A 16884-nucleotide genomic window follows, 5' to 3' on the forward strand; every position below is an offset into this window, starting at 1 on the left:
GAGGTTGCAGTGGGGATGGGTTGTGGTTTGCTGGTGTGGGTTACATGGGGGTGGTTCTGGGTTGCGGTGGGGATGGGGTGAGGTTGGGTGTGGGTTCGGTGGGGTTGGGTGGTTCTGGGTTTTTAGGAGGAGGGAAGTACAGCGCCGCCACAACAGTTGGCCGGAGTTGATGAAGACACGATGGTGGGGGTTACTGGGACGAGGACCTGGCTCAGATGGGAATCGGCTTCCGAGTTCGGAGCGAGTTGTGACTCGGCGTGGCGAGGCCTGAGATCCTAGATAAGAACAGAAAGCAGGCGACTTTTTGCTACGATCTTGATGCCATGGAGCTGTGAGAATGAGTTGGTGAAACTCCGCGGGGTGGTTCAACAATGGCGGCGAGGTGACTCGGTGACTCGGAGGAAGCGAGTGAGAGTGTGAGTAAAGGTTCTTTGGTCTGGGATCTGAATCGCGGGGAAGGTTACTGGTTCTTTCTGAGTCTTGAAATGGCGCTTTTTGGCGGTTGGTTCTGGTAGCTTAAATGAGAAAGAGAGAACCAAGCCACCCTGGTGTCGCCGAAAATGATGGAGGTGCTAGTGATTGTTGGTTCTGAAAGATAGATCTGTGAAAATTGAGAGGGAGGAGATGGGGATGAGGATGAACCTAGATCTGATTAACCTAAACTCTTCATTAACTAATTCACTAATAAATGATTTTTGAATTATTTAAAAAAAAAATCTGGTTAACCCACAATAATAGGTCAAAAGTAGCTTATGCAACTATGCACAAGTTTTTACTTGTGTATATTAAAGATTACCCTTCTTTATTTCTCAACTATTCAGGAATCTGGCATTTGAACCATTCTTTAAATATGAGAAGTGCTAAAGTGAATAACATACAAAGATTAGTTGTGCTATTTTGTCACTTCGGTTTTTATTTGTGTACGTAGTTATTCCCTTCTAGAAGCATAGTCTAGCGATAGCGATCGGTTCCTAATTTAGAGAAAAACAACCATGATTTTTCTACGTACATATAATTATTTTTTCTACCTTTCTCAATCTTCTGTTCTTATTCAGAAATTCTTAGTAGAGCAAGTTGAATCTGAAAAATAATAACTGGCCGTTACTATAGCATATGCGAATCTTTATCTCTAGCTAGATCCACTGTGAGTTGTGTGTCACCACTCACCTTCCCTTAATTGGTAAAACAACTTTCATTAGCATTAGCATATCATCATCTGAAATGTTTTGGAAATTTACATTCCTCATTATATATCCACCCATTTGCATGCAGCAAGGAAAAATGGGCTCAACAGTACCAACTACTTGCATTTGCATGCAGCAAGGAAAAATGGGCTCAACAGCACCAACTACTTGCATTTTGTTCTTGTTTCTACTCTCTTGCATTTGCTTCACTTCAACAGGTTCAACCAATTAATAGTCTTAATTAACATTCTCTGTTTTTTTTTTTTGAGTTGTTCAGCTTTCTTAATTTATGCGCAAAACCTTTTCCATTTTTGGTTTGTTTTCATTTATGCTTCGGTGATCTTACGCCTACCCTTTCTGCAATCTCTGTTCCTTACATTTGGTAAAGAAAAGTGGGGGTTTCTTCAAATTTTCCATAGGATGTGATTGTTTTTAAATGGAGGGAGGTTATCAGAGACATCTAGGGTGTAAGGGATGGAATTATGAATCAACTTCCCCATAGAAGTTAAATATGTGAAGCAGAAAAACTATAATGTTATACACCAGCCACTGACTTGAATAATATGCTTTCCTGTTTACTTTCTTTGTATGCCATTGGAATATTTTCAAGTTTCAAGCTTTTCTTGCAGATGCTTATGATCCACTGGATCAGTATGGGAATATCACAATCAAATGGGATATCAAAACCTGGACACCAGATGGTTATGTTGTAAGTTTATTCTTTCATTGTTGGTTTCTTTTCTTTCTACTGGTTTAACACACCTTTCTTATGGATCTGCATGTTCACGTCAGCTGCATCTCATATGTGATAATATATCACTCTTACTTGGAAAATATAACTACCTGAAAATTTTGAAAGAACAAAATCATTTTGTTCCAAGGAATGTTAAAAAAAAATTGAGTGTGCATTTACTAAATTACTTTTTGAGTTTTAAAATTATTGATTGAAGTTGTTAATGGACAGGCGGTTGTTACAATGAACAACTTTCAACAATATCGTCATATCGCTGCACCTGGCTGGTCATTAGGATGGACATGGGCCAAAAAGGAGGTAATATGGGGCATGGTGGGGGGGCAGGCCACTGAAGAAGGGGATTGTTCAATGTTTAAGGGAACAATTCCACATTGCTGTAAAAAGGACCCCACAGTAGTAGATTTGCTTCCCGGAACACCTTACAATATGCAATCCTCAAATTGCTGCAAAGGTGGGGTGCTTAGTTCATGGGTACAAGATCTAACCAATGCAGTAGCATCATTTCAAGTCAGTGTTGGTAGAGCTGGAACAACAAAAAAAAAACTGTCAAACTCCCCAAACACTTCACTTTGAAAGCACCAGGACCAGGTTATACATGTGGGCCAGCAAAAATTGTGACACCCTCTAAATTCATTCAACCAGATAAAAGGAGGGTGACTCAAGCACTCAGTAAGTTAAAGGAGTTGTACCCTTAATCTGGCTAGATTTAAAATTGTTCTGGGTTTGCAATTGTTATTAGTAACTATTCACAAATTTCAGCAATTTATTTTGATTACTCTTAACATTACTCTGATCAATAATCGCAGTGACATGGAATGTGACATGCACGTATTCACAATTTCTAGCTCAGAGAACTCCCACTTGCTGTGTCTCCCTCTCGTCTTTTTATAATGATACCATCACACCCTGCCCAACATGTGCTTGTGGTTGCCAGAGTAACTCATCTCGATCAGGGAGCTGTGTAGAGTGCGTTTCTTTGGCTCAGATTGTTTTGATTTCCTTCTAGATACTGAGTTGTAGCTGTACACTCATATTTTTTCTTTTCTCTATGGTTACAGGCCAGATACACCAGATTTAGCATCGATTGTTGCAGATTCTGAAAAGAATACACCTTTGGTTCAATGCACTAAGCATATGTGCCCTGTCCGAATACATTGACATATTATGCTTAACTACAAAGACTACTGGCATGTGAAGGTCACTGTAACTAATTTTAATTACAAATTGAACTATTCTCAGTGGAACTTGGTTGCTCAACACCCGAGCTTCGACAATCTAACTCAGTCATTCAGTTTCAAAGACTATTGTCGAAACTGAATGACTGAGTTAGATTGTCGAAGCTCGGGTGTTGAGTAACCAAGTTCCACTCAGAATAGTTCATTTTGTAATTAAAATTAGTTACAGTGACCTTCACACGCCAGTAATCTTTGTAGTTAAGTTTAATATGCCAATGTATTCGGACGGGGCACATATGCTTAGTGCATTGAACCAAAGGTGTATTCTTTTCAGAATCGGCAACAATCGATGCTAAATGTGGTGTATCTGGCCTGTAACCATAGAGAAAAGAAAAAATATGAGTGTACATGCTCTTCGGAAAGGACAAATCAACTTTTTCTTTTAAGGAGGGCTGGGCTTTTCCTCGGAAGATCCTTTTCAATGGTGACATCTGTGTTATGCCCTTGCCTGATGAGTATCCATGGTTACCTAATGCTGGTTCTCGGCAAGAGGTTTCCTTGTTTGCTTTAGTGATGGCCTCTTTGGTAGCTGTGGTATTATGTTTCGCACAGGCATAAAGTTTCAACCTGTGCCACACTCAGCATTGTGATAGAAAATTTTCTGCCAGACCAGTTTTTGACTCATTTGTGACTTGTGATGTCAATTTGATATTTGAAGCGAGTGAGAGGATGGCATCCGGGGCCAATAAAGGATTAGGTCACGTGCCCCATGATTTGTGTTACCTAGGATTCAGCATGTTTGTGGTAGACTTTGCTACTGTACTATTATTTGTGTCTATTGTACTTGTAATGCAGTAATGTGTGAATCCTTATCAAAGTTTAATTATAATGAATAATATATAGCAACGTATCACATGAAAATCACTTAATCATATGTGGATTTGAAATGCTAATGGCTTTCTACATGCTCAATATTGTGTATGAGTGAGAGAGAAGTGTTCAGTAGAGCATTGCAATATAAGTATTTACATGATTGAGACAAAATCATTGCTGGTAGTTGTCACAACACACACATTCATGAGTCTAGCTTGGTGTTTTCAAAGAATGCCTTTTAGTCTTCATACCTTTGTCACGGTATCCAGGTGCAACACAACTTGGCTTCAAAGTTTCACAAAACAATCCGAACTCGTATATTTATCAGTTCACCAAGCAGCTAGCAGCACAATCAATGAGAAAATGAATCCTGGGAAGTTTAGAACATTTACAGAGGCAGAATTAGGGAGGAATGGGTAGGTGTCAGGTGACGGCATCATGCATTCTTCGCCATTAAAGTAGATCTTGCGAGGAAATGCCCACCCCTGCTTGAGTGTGAACGTATCCATGTCCTTCTGAAGAAGCACTTCTGATTGAACATTCCCACTTGGTCCAGCTTCCATTAAGAGATCATTAAAGTATTTCATGCCAAAGAACATACCAGTATCATCTGTATAAAAAATTGGAATATGATTAAGTAGTTATTCTTAAGGTTATGGACTTATGAAACATATTTAGAAGATCTATTTGCTAGCACTTACTTATGGACTCATAAGGAAGCAAAGGCTTGTAATCAAAGCTGAAAACTTGAGTTACATGTTTAAGATTTGGATGCTGAACTGCAAGAGTCCAGAGAGAGTAATTCATCCTGTAATTGAAATTTGTTACAGCGATCTTGACTCGCCAATAGTCTTTGTAGTTGACCTTCACATGCCAATGTACCCTGATAGGGCACATATGATGAGTGCACTGCAGCAGTGGGTCACTGTCTTTCTTTGGTGTGTGAACCCCAGCCTTGCTGAGAAATTTAGATTCATTCCTGCATTTCATACCAAAATGTGAGAAATATTTTGGCAATTCTTTTTGGTTGTGTAGTTGTTAGATATGAAGAGGTCATTAATTGTTCTGAAAGATCACACTTTACTTGACACAGTTCTTCTTGTTCTGGCAGCCACAGGCACAAGAGGGACAAGGGGTAATGGTCTCATTGTAGAAGGATGACAAAGATACACAGCAACTTGGGTTTTTTCTTGCCAGAAATTGAGAATATGTGCAGGTAACGTTCCATGTCACTTCATAAAACAGACAGAACAAATTAAACTTCAAGAATTGTTAAATGGGGAAGTTGGTGAGGGAATTGATAGCAGTAATGATACTTAGAGACACCCTACAAATACTTTTTTTTTCTCTCTATCTCTCTCTTCTTATCACATCCATCATACATCATATCTATTACTACTCTCTTTTCTCTTCCTTTATAACTGTGTGTCTGCCTTATACGAATGTCTACAAATCATTTTTCATATGATAATGAGAAGGTAGAGAACTTACTAAGTGCTTGAGTCTTGCGGCGCTTGTCGGCTGTGAGGAAAGTGGTGGAAGGAACAATCTTGGCAGGGCCACAAGTGTAGCCTGGTCCTGGAGCTGAGAGTGTGAAGTTCTTGGGGAGTTTAACTGTCTTGTTTGAAGTACCAGCTTGCCCCACACTGATTTGGAAGGATGAGACAGCTGCTGAAGGGTCTTGGCCCCATGCTGCAACCACTCCACCCTTGCAGCAGTTTGAGAATTGCTGATTGTAAGGAACACCAGGGAGCAAGTCTACAACTGTGGGAGTTTTCTTGCAGCAGTGAGGTACATTGCCTTTGAACTTTGAGCAGTCTCCTTGCTCTGTGGTTTGAGCCCCTACCATGGACCATATAACATCTTTCTTAGCCCATGACCATCCCAATGTCCATCCAGGGTTCATGACGTGTCTGAACTTTTGGAAATTACTCATTGTTACCACTGCCTGGTTGACAGAAACAGGTGATTTCATTACATGAATTGTTGCACTTTACTCAAAGTGCAATAAATTTCAATGCTAGGTGACATTACAGTGACATTCTATCTATTTGAGTTTTTTAATTTTTGTCTTAGTTTCTGTTGGAATTTTATTACATAAACAAAAAGGACTAAAATCTTTTGTACTCATTTGGTGTCTTCTTCCCTGCCCACCAATTAAATTATGTCATGTCATTTAAAAACCGCACATGTATGGTTGTAATTGTCATACTCATACCTACATAATATATTTAAATTGGTGAGACAGAAGAAGATATCAAATAAGGACAGTGGATCTTCATCCAAACAAAAGTCTTAACCCACCCAGTGAGATCGATTATATGGATCACATGATTCATGTTAAAGATACGGCCAGTTTTACGTTGTCACAGGGTAAGACCAATAACAATGCAGTTTTTACTTACCACATAGCCATCTGGTGTCCAAGACACAACATCCCATTTGATTGTTATGTTTCCGTTAGGATCCAAAGGATCATAGGCAACTATAACCAGAAAACATCAACAAATTAGTTGAATATGTATGCAATATATAGTGAAAAAGCTACAAGCAAAATAAAAAATGCGAGTGAAAGTGAAACAAAATCATCAAAGAGGTTAACTTATTATCTTACCTCCATAAGAAAATAGCACAATTACGCAAAGAGCTGCTATGACAAGCCTCATTCCCTGGATATTAAGCCTTTGATGTTATCAGTTATGATAATTTTCTCCAAGTGTCAGCACTACTTTGTTTCAGTAAGATTGTAGTATCTTGAGCTCAATGCCATGGAATTGGATGTGTCATGTGTGGTCTTGTAGAAAAGGAGTCTTGAGGGGAATTCTCTCTAAGGTTCAAGTGATGGCTCACCTAATAGTTGTTAGGTACCTGCACATTTATATATCTGTCACTGTCTCATACTTGATATTTACTGAAGTTTCCATATCTTAAAGCAACGGCTACTGACCATAGTAGTCGGCACTGCAGGAGGTGCAAGAGTGAACATTGTAACACTTCAACTGTAGTGTTTGAAGGCTCAATTGTTCTATGATGGGTTAGGCTCACCACACACTAAGAATTTACAAGTGTGCCCCTTATTCCATACAGATAATTCTTTCAGAAATGAAGGTATAACACAAGTAAAAGAAAATATTCAAGTTTTGGCCAAATTTAATAGGCTTACTTCTGCAGACAATTAAAGTCTACGTGCTTGCTTGGATCAACATTGGCCAAAAACTTGATCTATTTGGTAACAATCTGTCACTTCTCTAGAGCTTACCAACTAATTTTGTGATCCTACTCTTTGTGGTCTTGCTTTTGTTACCACGTTGAGTCAGAGACATGAGTTTGAAGCAAGCAAGCTGCATAGGAACACAGTTAGTGAGTTCCTTTCTGATCATAGGGACACCCCAACTGCTGCAAGCATGTCCACAAAACATGAATGCTTCAAGCCTTGAACACATTTTCTCACATACCTACTAATTTCTAGCCTTATTATGCCCCGTTTGTCCATGACCTCAAGATATTTGTCAATTCCTTCGTGAAAGGTATAAGGCCGACAAATATCGTCCCTTTACTTAGTAAATAGGCAAAATGGACGCTAAAGATGAAAAAAATTCAATTTATTTTTGGAAGGACTAAAATGGATTTATCTTTAACATCTTTCAAGGTTTACACACCAAATGTACTTTTTTTATATTTTAATGACTAAATGACTAAATTGATCAATTTTCATCTCTACTAAACAATTTTGTCTATTTTATTACTAAATTACTTTTTTTTTTGAAATGTTTACTAAATTACTTTTGAATTCATAATAATTTAGAAGTGTTGCCTGAAATACATTTTCGGTTTCCTCTATTATAGCGTTTGAGTAAAAAAAAAATTGGGTGCGTCGGAAAATTACAACAAACGAAAGAAAAATTAAGGAACTAATATTGATCGTCCTAATTTTTTTTTTTTGCTTGATTAAAAAATCACAAATTTAGTCATTTCGTTAATTTTCATTCAATATTAACAATGTTTGTTACTTAAAAAAAACAATGGTTGTTACTTTAAAAAAAAAACAATGTTGATGGATCAATGATAACAAAAATGATGTGGATAATTTAATTTATTAAAAAATACTTGTCAATGACATGGAAAGGGTTTTTTTTTTTTATAAGCACATGGAAAGGGTTATGAGTTATTTTTTTTCTTAAAAAAATTTTGAAATGGTGATTGAATCAGACATAACTACATAAGTCTTTGCCCATCTCCCTCTTCTATGCACTCCTGACCGATAAGTTGACATTTTTCCTTGGACACTGAATTAATTACTTATGTTTCGAGGGTCATTCCAACCAGAATTAATAATGGTGTCCACCCCACGACACTTAATACCTCTAACCATTGTTAGAAATCTGGGTGTGATAATCCTGGATAAAGTCAAGAATCGTGAGCGTCCACTTTCCGAACAAATTATTTCGACCCTATGATTGCCTGGGTTCACGAAATCTTTGTTGGGATAATACTTGACAATCAATCTGCTTCTTGGCACAAGAGAACAGATCAAGAAAGTAGAGAGTTCTGTTTTCGAATATCTGTTACTGTATTCGGTTTTCTGTTTTTCTGTGTCGATACCTTAGGCTGCAAGTCACCTTATATAGGAGGCTGCACGAATGATCACAACTATTCGAAAATAAGTCACGATTTTTCAAACTAGGGTCACACCCGTTCGGGAAAATTTCTAACGGGGCGCTGCCCCGCACCCCGCCCGCTGACCTGGCCAGGGGCTCCGCCCCTTGGACCCCGATTCGTATTCGCGGTCAATTATGCGTTGGCTCACCGAGCGTGCACTCCGCACTAACCTGACTCGATTCCGAGCCTAACGCGTAATTGCATCAGCCTATAGTAGATCACATTACTACTAAAATACATTGATGATTCTAAAATCACCAACAACCATCGGCTACGCCAATGCTAGAGTTAGAGGGCTGCTATTCCGGGGGTCAACTCCAACCATAGTCAATAATGTTGCTCACTCCACGACACTTTTACCTCTCACCATCAGCTACGGTAATGCCAGGGAAAAAAAATCTTTATGAGCATCTTAAACTAAACTATTTTCAATCAAACAAAACTCACTACGATGCTATTGTTCATGAGGTCGATTTCAACTAGCTTCAATCACTCCTTTTATTTGGCGGTCCCTTTAGTCGGACTTCTTAAGAATTTAGTTCAAAGTTTGATTCTTGTGCGGTGCATAAGAAGGATTTGTAGGGAGAAATTTACCTACTTACTTTGATCTCAGGGTTTCGAAGGATTAGTCTCATAACTGCCGATTATGAGAGAGAAAGTATGAGATGTGATAGATGATAAGAGGAGAGAGGTAGAAACAAAAATAGGTGGAAATGAAGTGTTTAAAAGATGAGGTGTGTATATATCATTACTCTTTTTCTTTAGGAAACCAAAAGAGCCAAGAGGAGAAAAATAACCTCAATCAAAACCACTCCCTTAATCTATAGACTCTACATTTACCACAACACGTGAAGTCTTGTAAGAGGACCCAAAATCATTTTTGGTAATAAAAAGTTTCAGGTTGTTCAACTTCGGTTACCATCACGAGTTAGAGCAGAAATCACATGTAGCTTACAAAGGTATTTACATATGGTCCACCAACATATCTCTCATATCAACGGCGGAATCAAACACACAACTTTCTGAGGTGAAGTAATCTGTCATTGCCAACTTAGCCAAAATGTGTTGATAAAAGACCATAAATCTTATAAGAGTAAAAACATATTTAATTAACCCGATATAAAATTGAAAAATAAACACAGTATAAATTTTCAACCCTTTTTCTGAATAGAGGTTTTGTTTACTGCGTAGAGGAGAGGATCCAAAGTGGGTGTGTGTGCACAGTGCACACAGAGTCTTGTTGCTGGAAGTTGAACACTTACACAGAGTCTTGTTCTTCCTTTTCAATGGCAATGGATCTCAATGATTACAAAATCATTAAGGAGGGTGAAGCTGAGATTCTCATGCAACCCGAGAATGAAGTGTTCTATAACAAAGCCCAGGTCTCAAAATCTCATCTTTCTTCCGATTGAATAATTTTGTGGTTAGTGAATGTTACTTAACCTTCCACTGTGTAATGATTTTAGGTTAATAACAGGGATATGTCAATTGCTGTGTTGAGGGCTTTTATTTTGAAACGAAAGCAAGAGCATGAAGCAATGTTGTTGTCTAAGAGAACAAAAGCAGCTAAAAAGGTATCAGAAAGTTGTTTTTCTGAGCATGTTGTGGAAGATGGACCTCAAACATCTCTGCCTGAAGATGGGGAGTGTGGAGCACAGGAGGAGATATCTCCTGAAGAACCGGGCAGCATGAGAGAAGAACCAATCAAAACCGCTGAAGAATGCGATGCTGAAGGAGAGTCAATCAATGTTTCAGAAGGAAAAGCTCAGGGGGAACTGAAGCCACTGAGAGTTCTTGAGGTTTTACACAATTGTTTAGTTTCCATTTATATTAGTTTTAATGCTATCTGGGCGTTAACATTTAATAGCTGATTAAATAATTTTCGTTGCAATGCAAGTCCAAAAGTTGCATCGTGTTTATAACTGCGTTTTAGTTGCATTTATACACAGGCTTTATCTGCTTCTGGGTTAAGGGCTCTCAGATATGCTCGTGAAGTAGAAGGGATTGGGCAGGTTGTTGCTCTGGACAATGATAAAGGTTCTTCAAGGAATTTTCATTATATGAAAAACAATGTTTTGTATATGGTCTTTCAGTATCATTCAATTGGTCTAGAACATAAATTCTCTATTCTCTACCACCTTTGTATCTGGAGTCTGGACAAACTTCCAGTTACGGATTTCCAGGCTGTTTAGCATTCTCCATTTATAATAGTCTTCTTTACTTTAAGAGACTAGTTCTTCTTCTTTTCATCATTTATGTTATGAATTTGCAGACTCACTCCTGATTTTTGCCTCTGGCAGCTTCTGTGGAGGCATGTAGAAGGAACATCAAATTCAATGGATCAGTCGCATGCTCAAAAGTGGAGTCTCATCTTGCTGATGCTCGTGTATATATGTTAACCCACCCGAAAGAATTTGATGTGGTAAGTGGATGCAATTTTTTCTTATATTACATCACGAAGTCATTGCCACAAGTTGAACCTATGATTATGATCACCACCTCAAGTGGCTTAGAGTTAGTGCTTTGCTGAATACCATTGTTATGTGTTTGTATTGGCCTTTTAATCTGAGGAAAAGAACTTTTAAATTGTTGAGTCTGAATCCTGGAGTTGGACAATCATATAGGATCCACTTCTTGTAACCCCCTTATTAATAACTACTTATATTATCTGTTCCTTTATCTTATGGAAAGAAGCTTGTTACATGATTTTTAATTTAACCACGTTTCATAGCCTTCAATTGTTCTTGTTTTTTCAGGTTGATCTTGATCCTTATGGTTCACCTTCCGTGTTTCTGGATTCAGCAGTTCAATCTGTTGTTGATGGCGGTATGCTGATGTGTACTGCAACAGATATGACAGTGCTCTGTGGGGGGTACGCGGAGGTCTGCTATTCAAAGTAATGTTAACTTAATACTCTTATTGGGCATGAGCTTTCACTCAACAATAATATGATTAGTGGACTGATCTTCTTACAACTTCTGTTCATACTAGATATGGATCATACCCACTGAGAGGAAAGTATTGCCATGAAATGGCTTTAAGAATCCTTCTGGCTTCCATCGAGGTATACATATAATGATTATGTCTCTTTACATTGAAACTAAGATTTATTCAATTTGCTGCAATTATAAGGATTTGAGAGGTGAATTAATTGTCCAATCAATATATAGTCATATTGTTAGTGGAATTTGAGCAATATCAGAGAATATATGTTGCTATCATTTCCCTGCACATGGGAAGTAAACAAATCCAGCAAGAGTACTAGTAGCTGTATTTTAAATATTATCAATTTAAAAAAAAATGGATGGACTAAATATCCCTCATACATGAATATTAATATTTATTTAAGGCTCTAGGCCAGTTTCCTGTGAGTGCCAGACAAAAGGTTACTTCTGAGGATTATTGTTGCTATTTCTAAAAAATAAATGTTCTCTGGACAAAAAAATCACTAGATATAGAATTACCTTGATGACACTTCACGGAGCAGTGATAAATTATTACATTAACTGTGTTTCAGTATCTTTTCTTATTGAGAGGATTTGATGCATTTTATAAAGTAAAGTGCGGAATTATAAAATCATAAAATTTAAATTAGAAAAGAAGCTTGATGGTCCCTTACTGCACATCGGTTTATTGATTGTATGATTACTAATTATAGGATATATGTTTATCTTTGCTTGTATCTACCCTTCTTAGATTAGTTTCAGCGGAATGAACAGCTGAATGTTAGGAAAACAGAAAAAAAAAGTGACATGGTGATATAAAGTTGGACCCATATTGTGCATCTACTGTAAGCAGTCTTATCTGACATTTGCTATCGGCTGATTCCATGAAACACATTTAATGCAGAGTCATGCAAATCGTTACAAGCGATATATTGTTCCAGTTCTATCTGTTCAAATGGACTTTTATGTTCGTGTTTTTGTTCGCATATACACGTAAGTCCTCTTCGTTTTTCTGACATCATTTCAATGAAAATGTTTTGTTGGAGACTTCATGAAATGATGATTACATAACAATACATAACTTTCTCGGCGGTCAACTGAAACATGAAATAATGGGTTGCAGGTCTGCAAGTGCGATGAAAAACACTCCCCTGAAGCTTTCATATGTTTATCAGTGCACTGGCTGTGATTCTTTCCACCTCCAGCCCATTGGGAGGACCATTTCTAAGGTATATATCCTGGGATTTCGAAAATCATACTTGTTTGTATATATCACAAGAAATAGATGTTGCTTGGAAAGTGAAATTGTTATCTGTGATTCACTATTTTCTGCCATATCTCGGTTCCTGGCATGTATTGTTGTTATATGATATCCTGTAATAATCAAAGCTATTGGTCTTGATGTTACCCTCATTATTGTGTAGCCTTTTGTTTGCTTTGCCTATTTGGTTTTCTAGGTTTCTTTTCTTGCAGTCAAAAACAAAGTTGGGGTGACACAACCTATATAATGCTTGTGTGGGTGTGTTCTTTACATGGTCTAGAAGTTAGAATCTGGCTAACTTTTGTCTTTATGTGTAATGGAAGAATGAAATGGAGTGATCTTTATAGGTTTGACCCATCAGTCTCTCTGATTCATATAGTATAGGTATTGTTGACACTACCAAACTAAAAAAAAAAAAATTCCCTGATAAAAACCTATATAATTCTTTTCTTGCATGTAGTTGAGGTAGATGTGGTGGATGATAAATTCTATTATGATGCCCTGGTTTGAAGTGTTCCTTTTACTACTAATTTTTTTTTTATTTTTTTTATCTTTTAAGATGTAAATTGAGTCCAATGCTTATGATTCATCTGATGGGTAGTCTTATTTTTGTATTTTCATTTCTCAGAATAATAGTGCCAGATATCTACCTGGACACGGTCCTATTGTTCCTCAAGAATGCACTCATTGTGGGAAGAAATTCAACATGGGCGGGCCTATACGGTCCGCTCCAATCCATGATCAAGAATGGGTGACATCTATGCTTGCAGATGTGAAATCTATGAAGGACAGGTATCCTGCTTATGATCGCATAAGTGCTGTGTTGACTACAATATCAGAGGTGTGTTTATCTACTGTGTTTTTAATACCATGCATATCACATGGTGTGGTATGCTTCAGATGTGTGGCTGGTGTTTGTTTAGGCTGTGCAACTTACTGTGTGTTCACGTTGAGTAAACAGAGGAGACCAAGTTAAAACCCTATTAGAATTAGGGTTCTAAACCTAGCCACCGTTTCAGTATATCAAGTAAACATCCTTTTTATAAGAGGTCATTTTCCCTTTTATAGTGGTAAGCGAATAACCCTAACCATAGATCTCTCTAAGACTGGGGCCTTCAACATGAGCGGGCCTACATGGTCTGCTCGGATCCATGACCAAGAATGGGTGACATCTATGCTTGCAGATGTGAAATCTATGAAGGACAGGTAAAGTCTTACTTGCTAAGTGAATAAATCAAGCTGCACGGCGTGAAATTCGCTCGCCACATAGGGAGTGTGACTCGTCAGGAATCTCTCAAGCTTCAAGGGGTCACCTTGAGTCTGTACACTGGGTTCATCACTTGCCAATGTCGTTCAAAGAAGAATCGCCCTATCACATGAATCGCCTCAATCCAGGCGTAACTTGGTCGAGTCCTCAACTTGGAAGCCCCTGACCAGTCCACAAGACACCATGCCTGAAGTATGAAGGCTATGTGTGTCTTCATTAATAGCTCTCCATGTCTTTGTTATGGCCTCTGGATCTATAAATTCTGCATGAGTGAAGAGGCGACCCTTTCAGTAGGCGACCTCCATGTTACTTGTGAGCGAATCCTCAACTGAGAGGTCCCTGACAAGTCCACTGTGCTTCCATTACTAGTTAAAGATCCTGCTGTATAGAAATATTTTGCCTATGTAGTTATTCTAATATTATCATATAATTGTGTTCTTTTTCAGGAACTGCTACATGTTCCCCTGTTTTTGAGTCTGCACAATCTCGGTGCAACACTTAAATGCACTTCTCCATCTGCAGTTGTTTTTCGTTCTGCTGTGATCAATGCAGGCTATCTTATATCTGGAACTCATGCTAGTCCATTGGGACTGAAATCAGATGCACCCATGGATGTTATTTGGGATATAATGCGCTGCTGGGTAAGGAAGTTACACATGATTGACTGGTTGTTGCTGATTTTCTGTTCATGGTGTAATTAAGACCTTGTTTCTTTTTCATTTGTCTTTGACCTCTTGGTTCTTTCAGAGTATGATTTTCTTTCATGTGTTCGTGCATGTGTGCACTTGAATATAAAATGCTATGTCTTTTTTCAGAACAGTATGACTGTATCTTAATCTTGAAGTGGTTCATTTTCTTGTGTTTGGGCATTTTGGGTAAAGAATTTAGGAATGTCTTGCCTTTGCATTTCTCAGTTACTGATTCTATTCCATTATAGGTAAAAACTCATCCTGTGAAAGCTCAACCAGCAGATCTACCAGGAAGTGTCATACTTTCAAAGGAACCTGTTCTCCAGGTATATTTTGGCTCTAAGTTTTGTTTTCTCACATAAAATACATGACCTTTTATATGATCATTTAACATTATGGAATTCATATCCATTTTTGTTAGTATTTGTCAATGAAAGAGAAAGCACAATTAAAATGTGTTAAATGACAAAAATGTGTGAAATCTGGAAATTTAATGTGATGGGGGCCACACATGAGATAGCCAAAATTTGAGGCGGCTGATCTAGTTGATAGCCTTCTCCTAAGGGCGACCTCTCCCATAACCTTCGGCTTTAGAAAGTTACATAAAGCTCTACTGATGATGGGTAGCATGGAAATCCTCAAATCCCTAACAATAATGTTACTCAAAGTTTACATAACCCTTAAACCTTTAAATCTTTGGTTTGTATGTATTTCTCAAATTGCACAAATATGCACCTTCTAGAGGGGGTGTTTTCCCACTTCATCTTAACACCCACCCCATGATCTGGTATAGTAATGGTGGCTTGAAATTCTCTTGCATGTGTCCCCTGTAGGCTAATTTTGCTCGTGCTGTGGCGTCTCTCAGTAAGGCTCAAGTTAAGAAGGTTGCTCGCTTTCTTCCAAATCCTGAAAGTCACTGGGGTCCTAAACTTAGGGCAGGACGTCAGATCACTAGCAAGCATGTATCTATTTTGGGTCAAGCAGCAGTTGATGTAGCTCTCAACCAGGAAAACAACGAAGAATCTAAAAGCAAGATACAGAAGACAGAAGATAATATCACAGCTTAGCTCACAATTGACTCAGGTTTTGTTTATGAAACTATTTTATCAATCTTGGGGTCCTACAGTTCTATATCAAGGTTAACAAAGAAAGCTAACTGTTGTCACTTTTATTTTATTTATTTGGTCCAATCCTATTTGTTGTCACTACATTTTTGTAAATAGTAGAGTGAGTGATTCCTTAATGCACTTTCACCAAATTAAATTAGGTATTGCACCTTGGTTTTGCTTCGTTCTGGAAATTGCATTAGAGTGAGTGATTCCTTGATGACACTATTATTGCACTTTCCCCAAATTAAATTAGGTATTGAATCTTGGTTTTGTTTACTTCTGGAAATTGTATGGCTAGAAATATTTTTATTTCATTGATTTCGGATTTCGTATTTCATGCAGTTTAAGTTTGAATACTTAGTTCAAAAAATAAAAGTTTGAATACTTGATTGCTTCGTCGCCATACTCTTCATTTTTTTAAGGCTTAAATACTCTGGAGGTCCCTGAAATTGTTCCCCATACGAAAATAAGTCCCTGAAATTTTTTTTCCCGATTCCGAATCCCTGAAATTTTTTTTTAATCAGAATAGGTCCCTACTCGTGTTACCAGCTTAGGTGGCTCAATTTTTACTGAGTCATTGATTCCACGTGGCTTTTAGATTTTTTTTTAAATACACATGATTAAAAAAATAAAATTAAACATTTAAATTTAAAATTAAACCCTTAATCTAATTAACCTAAATCCCTAATTAGATTTAAAATTTAAAATTAAATCCTTAGATTTAGGGTTAATTAGGTTAATAAGATTTTAATTTTAAATTTAAATGTTTAATTTTATTTTTTTAATCCATGTGTATTTAAAAAAAATATAAAAGCCACGTGGAATATTTGACTCAGTAAAAATTAAGTCACATAAGCTGAAAAAACGAGTAGGGACCTATTTTGATTAAAAAAAAATCCAGGGATTCGGAATCGGAATTTTTTTTTCAGGGACTTATTTTCGTACGGGGAACAATTTCAGGGACCTCC

General features: G+C 37.6%; 2 protein-coding genes and 1 pseudogene across 2 annotated transcripts; 2 read left to right on the forward strand and 1 right to left on the reverse strand.

Annotated features, from left to right (window-relative positions):
- Nucleotides 1-926: 926 nt before the first annotated feature.
- On the forward strand, nucleotides 927-3234 carry LOC130728644 (protein COBRA-like; annotated as a pseudogene).
- Nucleotides 3235-3968: 734 nt separating this feature from the next.
- Nucleotides 3969-6788, reverse strand: LOC130728643 (COBRA-like protein 4). Its single transcript, XM_057580169.1, has 6 exons — nucleotides 6601-6788; nucleotides 6392-6471; nucleotides 5478-5934; nucleotides 5071-5218; nucleotides 4688-4965; nucleotides 3969-4596 (listed from the first exon to the last, which is right to left on the reverse strand). Exons 1-6 carry the CDS (start codon nucleotides 6650-6652, stop codon nucleotides 4316-4318), a joined length of 1296 nt encoding a protein of 431 aa, XP_057436152.1. The 5' UTR covers nucleotides 6653-6788; the 3' UTR covers nucleotides 3969-4315.
- Nucleotides 6789-9813: 3025 nt separating this feature from the next.
- LOC130728645 (tRNA (guanine(26)-N(2))-dimethyltransferase 2) lies at nucleotides 9814-16138 on the forward strand. Its single transcript, XM_057580170.1, has 12 exons — nucleotides 9814-10027; nucleotides 10112-10444; nucleotides 10595-10682; nucleotides 10946-11067; nucleotides 11402-11541; nucleotides 11637-11709; nucleotides 12495-12583; nucleotides 12714-12819; nucleotides 13480-13692; nucleotides 14565-14759; nucleotides 15056-15133; nucleotides 15641-16138. The coding sequence occupies exons 1-12, from the start codon at nucleotides 9932-9934 to the stop codon at nucleotides 15872-15874; spliced, it is 1767 nt and encodes a 588-aa protein (XP_057436153.1). The 5' UTR covers nucleotides 9814-9931; the 3' UTR covers nucleotides 15875-16138.
- The last annotated feature ends 746 nt before the right edge of the window (nucleotides 16139-16884 follow it).

The sequence above is a fragment of the Lotus japonicus genome, chromosome 1 (genome assembly GCF_012489685.1).
Source record: "Lotus japonicus ecotype B-129 chromosome 1, LjGifu_v1.2".
Taxonomy (NCBI): Eukaryota; Viridiplantae; Streptophyta; class Magnoliopsida; order Fabales; family Fabaceae; genus Lotus; species Lotus japonicus.